Here is a 9,193-nt window from a genome sequence, read left to right as displayed (position 1 = left end):
TTTCACTGCTTGAGCCTCAGAAGACCGAGCCGACCAAATACGAAGTTGTCTGGTCCGGTCAGCGCATTTTTTCGGTGTTGAAAAAGTTTGTTCTACATGTCTAGTCTATGTGTTCTCTGGTCAGTGTCGTGACACAACTATCGTCAGAAATTGTGGCGGCCGGTGATAGTTATTGAAAATGTTATCGATACTAGTGACGATCTCAGCTGCTTGGACACAAAACAAAACAACCAATTTAACAATTTAAGTTTATTATTTTGTAAATGTGTCGTGTATATGTGTGTGGAAGTTGCAATTGTGAATTTACATATATGTTAATTGTGTTGCTTGGCTATTTGTACGCCATATGTTGTCATATGTGCATACATGGATGTGTATGTATGTATGAGCGTATGTTCGTACAAACAGAAGAAAGCGGACACACAATTAGCAAATAGTTAAATAAAACAAGTAGAAATAATTATGCTTGGAGGATTAATTATTAAATTGCAAAATAAAACTATTAAAAATAACAAAGGATAATGTGATTTATTTAATAGTTAAGCGAGGAGCATGTACATATATATGTATGTATATATGTCACTCTGCAGCCGGCGACTAGTTATAAATATGAATATGTGCGGATGTGTGAAAAGGCAGAATACATATGTAAATAAATTTATTAAACGATCAACAAAGGATATTGTTCTTCTCGTGTTAATAAATATTAATCGGATTTAAACACAGCTTAATACATATCTATATATATAAGAATATATACATATAGGCATGTAGTCGAAATATTGCTAGATTAGTACATATATATGTATATGCAAGGGAAGGCGGATGAGAGGTGCCAGTGTATTTATGCATATATATATGTATGTACTACTCTAGACAAGAATGGGGTACTTATCTCGACGGCCGATGGAATGCTGGTGTGAAGGTGGACGAAGCTCCGGCTCGAAGGACCAAATGTTGGAGTGGTGGCGTCGCCGATAAGCAAAAAGACCGGGTTGTAATTTCCTCGTCTTTATTTCTAAGATTAAAGCTGTGTTGCTCGTATAGCATTAGTAATAAGATGTACATATGTACCAGGAGAGGCAAGTGAGGCAAGTGAGGCGCGAGACGAAGTACTCAGCGGGCGCTAAGTACCGCGAACCAGTAGGAGAACTGGGTGATGTTATTAACAGAATGCTGTTAACAACATAACATTGTGTGGTGCGGGAGGAGCAATTCTTGTTAATGGGATCTGGCATTAACAACTATTTTCGCACAAATTATTCTCTCCTCTCTTTTTTTTCTCCTCTAAGCCAGCAATATCCACCAACATATTTGCATATATGCGCAATAATTCACTCCCGTCTTCATGCACCTCTACATAAGCGTTCACTTGTTCATTTTCCTATTCACTTTCCCTCTCGCTCGCTTACTTACATACTTGCATACATGCATACATATGTTAGAATTTCGCAATTTTCGACCTCTAACTGTCGGCCATTAGACGCACCGCGCACCGCCCTGTGTCCCTGCTCGGGCGCCACTTGTAAAGTAGTAATTATACCCTGAACCCATTGAAAATGGGAAATCAGGGTATAATGGTTTTGATAAAAGTATGTAACAGGCAGAAGGAGGCGTGGCAGACCCCACAAAGTATATATATTCTTGATCAGGGTGACGAGCTGAGTCGATTTGGCCCTGTCCGTCTGTCTGTCCGTCCGTCCGTATGTATGAACGCGTCGATTTCAGAAATAAGAGCTAGAGACTTCAATTTTTTTTTTTAATGTCCGCATTTACAGCGCGGATATCGAGTTTATCATTAAAAATCGATAACTCATACCGATCTTTTTTTATCGATAAAAAAAACCTTATCGAAAACCAGTTATAAAATTATATCTTCTACACCTTTATTGCTAGAGTTTCCAAATTTTTTATGTATGCTTATATGCAATTTATACAATTTCGGTTTTTGTTAAAATTTACCCCCCACTCCCATATTCACCCCCTCACCCTCACTTTTGTAAAAAGCGTATTTCAAAAACTAGAGACTTGTGCTTTAGCAAATACATGCATAGCCATGTCATAATCATAATCTGAAAGTTTCATGAAGATCGTATGTCCACAAAAAAAAGTTATTAAACAATTAAGTTCTCATAGTAAGCGCACATTGCCGCCCATGCGTGTTTATGCTTGTGTTTGTATGTGTGTGTAAGTGTTTGTGTATGTGTGTGTGTGCGTGTTTCTTGTGTAAGCTAAAAGACGCGAAAAATTATTGAAATAGCTATTACTCCAAGGGTTCAGGGATCTCGTAGTCGAGCAGTCTCGACTAGAGCTTTCTTACTTGTTTTATAGCTGGGATAGACTCAGTCTGCCTAGGGTATACTCACAAGAAATTTTTATTAGAATTCTGTGACACCAGGGTGGGGGGGTGTTTAGTAATCTGACCGGGAATAGGGAAAGAGGGTGGAGAAATTCAACATGGGGACCGCCACTCACGTGCACCTCTTGCTTTGCAATCCAACCTTACACTCGCCGTCGCCTCGCCGCCGTCCGATCCTTTGTTAGCTTCACGCATCCGCCTCAGTCGCTTCTCTCAATGTAATTATTCCCTTTTGTTTTCTGCTGCCAAGTTGTTTTATTTTTTACTTTTTCGATTTACTTAATCTAACCGCACTTAAAGAAAATCACTCGCACAATTTAGCTTTTACTCTTCTTCGCCATCTGACGGCTTCCGCTGCTTGAGCCCGACTAACTCTCGCTTTTCTTTCTCCCTCGCCCAAAGCGCTCGACGTCGGCGACGCAACTCTCCGCTCAAAACTCTCCGCGCAGGGTTGCGCCGCCGATCGCCGATAAATCACAAGTATATATATTCTTGATCAGGGCGACGAGCTGAGTCGATTTGGCCCTGTCCTGTCCCCTCACACTGCAGCCCATGCGTGTTTATGCGTGGGTGCTTGTGTGTGTATGTGTTTGTGTACGTGTGTTTGTGTATGTGTGTGTATGCCTGTGTGTGCATGCGTGCGTGTGTGTGTGTGTGTGTGTGTGCGTGTTTCTTGTGTAAGCTGAAAGACGCGAAAAATTATTGAAATACCTATTGCTCCAAAAAAATGATTGAAACCGCTATTGCTCGAAGGGTTCAGGGGATCTCGTAGTCGGGCACTCTCGACTAGAGCTTTCTTACTTGTTTTATATTCGTTTATTGACAATCTTATTATATTACAAGTTGCAAGTTGTGTGGTGGCTAGGATAGCGCGCGATGCTTGCGGGACGGCCGTAAAGCATTGCTTCGCAAGCACTATGCACCTTAGCCTAGGACAGCTCGTCTTCTTATTCGCTCGACTATGCGGAGGTGCTTGTGGCCGCGAAGGTGCTTGTTAGCTCCCAAGCTTCCTCCGATTCCAGCATGGCGTTGACTATGTTGTCCGCTCTGATGGAGCGGCCTAGTGTCTCTCCTAGACGACGCCTCTCCTCCAGGAACCGTCCACATACGAAAAGAATGTGGTTGGCGTCTTCCACGTCAGTTTCCTCGTGACCAAAGCGCTTCAAATAGCTCCGAAAGCATCCATGGCCCAAGAGGATCTGCGAAAGATAGAAGTTAACTTCGCCGTGTTTGCGGTTAATCCATGGTTCGAGCTCCGGGATGAGCTTGTGCGTCCACCGCCCTTTAGCTGAGATATTCCACTTTCTTTGCCATCGTGCAATGCTGTTCGCCCTGATAGCGTTGTGTCGCATAGGCCGCTCCACGGCTTCGGCGACCAGGTACTCCAGTGGCACCATGCCGGCTATGACAAGCGCCGCATCATCGGAGATAGTCCTGAAAGCGCAGCTGACTCTGATTGCGCTCAGTCTGTAGATCGCGCAAATGCCCCGGCTGTAGCTCGGCGTTGCCATCGCTCTTGACCATATTGGCGCAGCATAGAGGATGACAGACCTAATGACGCTCATTAGAAGAAGACGTCGTTGCTGCTTAGGTCTCCGCGTGTTAAGCATAATTCTTGAGAGAGCTCTACAAGAATCAGCTGCCTTTTTATGCACATATTCTAAGTGCTCGCGGAAAGTTAATCGTGTGTCTAACATGACGCCAAGATACTTAATCGCCCTCTTTGGCGCGATGGTGACGCTGCCTATCCTTATATTCGCAGTCTCCACATTTTTGCGACTGCATACTAGGACGACTTCCGCGCCGCTAGCTCGAGTCCAGCTCCTGTCAACCAGCTTCGTATGCGATTGATACTTTCGCTGCACATATCCTCTGTATCTTTAAGCTCCTTGTCTATGGCGACTCAACCACATCATCAGCAAAGCCAAAGGTGTGCGCACCTGCTGGTACTTCCAAGCGCAGTACGCCGTCGTACATGATATTCCATAGGAGAAGCCCCAGCACTGAGCCTTGGGGTACTCCAGCTGACACTGCCTGAGTTTGGGGACCCTCACTCGTGCTGTATACCAGTGTTCTTATTATTATCTTTATTATCTCTTTTAGATATTTAGGGAAATTATATTGTGACAGCGCATTCAGTATCATATCCCAACTAGCTGTGTTGAAGGCATTCTTAACGTCCAGGGTCGCGATGATGCAGTATTGCTTCGTCCCGTGCCTCCATCTGGTGCCTTGGATGGTGGAAGTTGCCAGGCCAACAACTTTTTCTAGAGCATCTGTTGTTGACCGGGCCTTCCGGAATCCAAATTGATTTGGTGATAGGCCTCCGGCGCTAGCAATAGCAGTCTCCAGTCTAGAGCAGATCAATTTCTCAAACACCTTTCCCATGGTGTCTAAGAGGCCGATCGGTCTGTATGAGGATGGCTCGTCTGGTGGTTTGCCATCCTTGGCTACCACTACCAGGTTCTGTGTCTTCCATTTTGCAGTTAACGTCTCTTGTATTAAGCATTCGTTGAATAATTCGGCGAACGTACTAGGGTGCAAGGCGAGGGCTTAGCTTTAACGCACGATTTGGGATCCCGTCCGGCCCTGGAGCTGTGTTGGTTCTAAGACCTCTGAGAGCTACTAAGGTTTCTTCGTCTGTAACTAAAACAATTTGAGTGCTCGTTGAGCCCTGATTAGCAGACTCGGACTCCGGGGCATGAATGGAGCTTAATCTTTCTGGAAAGAGCGTTTCCACAATCGATTTAAGCTCCAGACGATCCGTCGGCTGCACCTGTTTACCTACGTATAGTCTTTTATCTGCTATCTTATATGCCCTGCCCCAAAGGTCATATTCGGCTGAGTCGCACAGCTCTAAAAAGCAGTCTCTTTGCTTGCCCGAATGACCTTCTTCAACTGTCTTCTGGCTGCCTGGTAGGCTAATTGTTTTTCGAAAATCGTAGACCTACCCCGAGCCCGTTGATAGTTTCTTCTCGCCTGGATGCATTTGCGTCGAATGTCACCTATTTATGCATTCCACCAATACGTAGGCTCTTGTTGTCGCGTGAACTGCTTGCGGCGTAACATGCTGCTATTGCAGGCACTCTGAATTTGGGCCACCATTTGGCATGCTCTGCCCTCAGCAATGTGTATATATGTGTGTGTGTATGCTTGTGTATATGCGTGTGTGTGCGTGTGTGTGTCTTGTGTAAGCAGAAAGACGCGAAAAATGATTGAAACAGGGGTATGGTTTTGTTACATGTATGTAACAGGCAGAAGGAGACTTGGCAGACCCCATAAAGTATATATATTCTTGATCAGGCCGACGAGCTGTGTTGATTCAGCCCTGTCTATCTGTCTGTCTGTCCGTCCGTCCATCCGTTCGTCTGTCCGTATGTTTGAACGCGTCGATCTTTAAAGATATAAGAGCTAGAGACTTGAAATTTTTTTCCTAGGTTCGTGTATAGCACGCGCATATCGAGTTTTGCTTGAAATAACTTGCCCCGTTATTTTGCTATCGATAATGCATGTGTGTGTATGTATGTGCGTATGTCTTGTGTAAGCAGAAATACGCAAAAAATGATTAAAATAGCTATTGCTCGAAGGGTTCAGGGGATCTCGTAGTCGAGCAGTTTCTACTAGAGCTTTCTTCTTGCGAGAAGTCGCGGTTCGAATCCCGATCGGTGCAGCTGATGTTAATTTTTTTTAATTGTTTCAAAATATTTTTATATTTTCATAAATGAGTTTTCTATTTAATTTATATTTTTAAATACACCGAAATTGAAATTTTAACCATACTTAATGTGCGTTTTTAATAGTTTGGTTATTCTAGCAGATTCTTAGAATCACATCAGCAGTTAGTTTCGTTTAGTTTTGGTAGATGGCGCTGCAGCAGTGAATCTATTTGAGTTTTGCCAGTGACACTTGGCGAAGTGAGGTGGCGTAGTGTGTTAGCTGCATGACGCTTGATCGAGAAGTTGCGGTTCGAATCCCGATCGGTGCAACTGATGTTAACTTTTTTAATTGTTTCAAAATATTTTTATATTTCATTAAATGAGTTTGGTATTTTATTTATATTTTTAAATACATCGAAATTGAAATTTCAGACATACTAAATGTGCATTTTTATTTGTTGGGTTCAGGGTAGTATCTAGTCGAGCACTCTCGACTAGAGTTTTCTTACTTGTTTTAATTCATTCTTTAGTTAATCAGGTACTTAAATATAAACGCGATTCTGCAATTTGAACTAGTAATCGTTACCACAATTCTAAGTTGTGGTAGGCACACGCCAATGCTCATGTCCCATGCATATATAAACGCACATAGGCACACAAATGCTTCTACAATGATTACCCCATAATTTGTAAGCTTCGCGGCCACTGCGTATACATAATCAAACGTATGCATGTGTGTGAGCAGTTCAAAAGATCTACCAAATGCAAATTTGGGGCTCTAAAATTGCTACAGGCTGCAAAAGCTGCGCACACAGGCATACAGATGTTCATACCTGTAGCAAGGGTCTGTAGTGTGCGTGTGCACGCTCGTCGCGAAACATTTTCATTATGAGCACCAACGCTATCATACCCTTTCCACAAATAATAAATAAAACGCTAATATTTTGTACGAGCTTGGCAAACGGTTTGAAGAGTTCAGTATACTCTTCACACAGAAAGGAAGAAACGGCAGTCTAACTCGAAGAAATTTAAATTTTCGTGAGCTACTGCTTGTGCTCACATGCATACATATATATACATATTTAAGCAGTGTTGCCAATTTTTGTTGAGCAAAAAAAGCTTTTTTTATTGGGAAGATACTTTAAAAAAAAAAAAAAAACGAAAAAAAATCGGAAAAAACTGATATTTTTTGCTTTCATTGATATTTAAATATATTTTTAACAACTTAGCATCATGGCATCATTTCTTCAACCACCGCAAACCGTATCTGTGAAGTTATATAATATTTATATGTTTTACCTGACGCTTGAAATTGAGTTAAGCATCACAGATCTGACGGAAAAATTTTACTCACTTGCGCATTGGCCAAGAAAGCAATGCCAAAAGGGCCAAGCTCCTAAATTTTCTATTTCCTATCGAATCCTTAGAAACATGCCTCTCAACCCAAAACTTTGTAGCGTCTTGAGTATTTTCCTACTGAATTGGGTGAATGTTCTTACATATATTGGCGTTCAATACTTTCAATGTTATCCAAAAATATATATGCATAAAAATGAATCAACATTTTGCACTATTTGAAAATTGGTCGGCAACCTCTAGCACATAAATTCTAGTACCACACGCTATCAAAAGAGTTGCATACATTTTTTAATTGCTTTATAAGCTCTGTTAAAAAATCTTTTCGTTTCATTTACATAGAATGAAAAAGTTCGATATTGTTGTTCACAATATGTTCTGAATTAAATAAAAATCATATCCTAGATTAGTTAGTTCCATATTATTACCGCTTGGTTCGTTCATTGAAAATTGAATTACTGAACTATTTGGGTTTAATTCAACTACAATGAAGAAAACTTCATTCTTCATACGAAAATATCCCTACAAAATACGAAAATTCGATCAATAAATAAAAAAAAGCGAAAATAAAGCAAATTATTATTTTAAAAAATCCAGAATTCCCGCTTTCAAAAAAACCAGATTTGACGGTAAAAAAGCTTATTTGGCAACGCTGCACTGATTAACCAAAGTGATTTTGTTCACTAACCAGAGAACACATAGACTAGACAACTAGTGGAAAGCTTTTTGCACGCTTTTTTTGAGGCTTTATCACCCCAGACAGCTTTGGACTCGCTCGGCTCCTTACTTTTAGGTTCGAGCTACGAAAAAATACGAACGCACAATCATTTCGCTTCATGCGCTCGACCGAGATGGTAAAATTTTGAACAGAAGATCCCTCTATGCTCAATGTTTCCCTTGCTCTCTCTCTCTCTCGATGCTCTCTGCTCTCTCGAATGTGTATATGTATGTATGCATGTGAGCACAAGCAGCAGCTCACGAAAATTGAAATTTCGTCGCAGCAAGAACCCATGCCTTCCCTTCTGTGTGAAGAGTATACCGAACTTTTCAAGCCGTTTGCCAAGCTCCTACAAAATATTTGCGTTTTCGTTATTATTTGTGGGAAGAGTATGAAAGCGTTGGTGCTCATAATAAAAATGCTTTCGCGACGAGCGTGCACGCCCACACTCTCCCTTGCTACCTGTACTATGAGCATTTGTATGCCTGTGTGCGAGGCTCTTGCTGCCTGTAGCAATTTTAAAGCCCAGCATTTGCATTAGGTCGATCTTGTGAACTGCTCACACTTACACACATATGTTTGATTGTGTGTACGCAGGGGCCGCGATGCTCACAAATGATGGGGTAATCATTGCAGAAGCATCTGAGTACCTTTATATGTATGTGCGTATGTTTGTGTATGTTTATGTGTGTATGCATGCGACATGAGCATTGGCGTGTGCCTACGACAATTTAGAATTGTGTGAACGATTTTTGGAATGTACATACATTTTCACCATACGATTACGCCCTGAAAGTTTCATTAAGATTGTACGTCTAGAAATTAAATTATTCAACAAATAAATTCTTATAATGTTGCCCACACTGCAGCGCAGCCCAAGCGCAGTCGCTGCTTACTGCGCAGTTAGCAGAGCGCGTTCTAATACGTGCGTGTGTATGTATGTGTGCCGAAAAGAAGTGCAGAGTGATTAGAATATCAGATTGGACGGTTCAGGGTATCTGCTAGTCGAGCAGTCTCGACTAGAGTCTTCTTACTTTTTATTTTCTCTCAATATTTCGAGTCATCTAATATTTAAAATATTTGAGTATTCGTAATATTTAAGAG

At 41.6% G+C, this 9,193-nt stretch overlaps 1 protein-coding gene across 1 annotated transcript; it reads right to left on the bottom strand.

Moving 5' to 3' along the window:
* Positions 1 to 507: 507 nt before the first annotated feature.
* Positions 508 to 1,262, bottom strand: LOC122756803. Its single transcript, XM_044007355.1, has 2 exons — positions 1,075 to 1,262; positions 508 to 1,030 (listed from the first exon to the last, which is right to left on the bottom strand). The coding sequence occupies exons 1-2, from the start codon at positions 1,236 to 1,238 to the stop codon at positions 892 to 894; spliced, it is 303 nt and encodes a 100-aa protein (XP_043863290.1). The 5' UTR covers positions 1,239 to 1,262; the 3' UTR covers positions 508 to 891.
* Positions 1,263 to 9,193: the final 7,931 nt, after the last annotated feature.

This window comes from Drosophila mojavensis, unplaced genomic scaffold (genome assembly GCF_018153725.1).
Source record: "Drosophila mojavensis isolate 15081-1352.22 unplaced genomic scaffold, ASM1815372v1 contig_108, whole genome shotgun sequence".
Classification (NCBI taxonomy): Eukaryota; Metazoa; Arthropoda; class Insecta; order Diptera; family Drosophilidae; genus Drosophila; species Drosophila mojavensis.
Note: the sequence above shows the minus strand (reverse complement) of the source record. Positions and strands in the feature narration are given on the sequence as shown.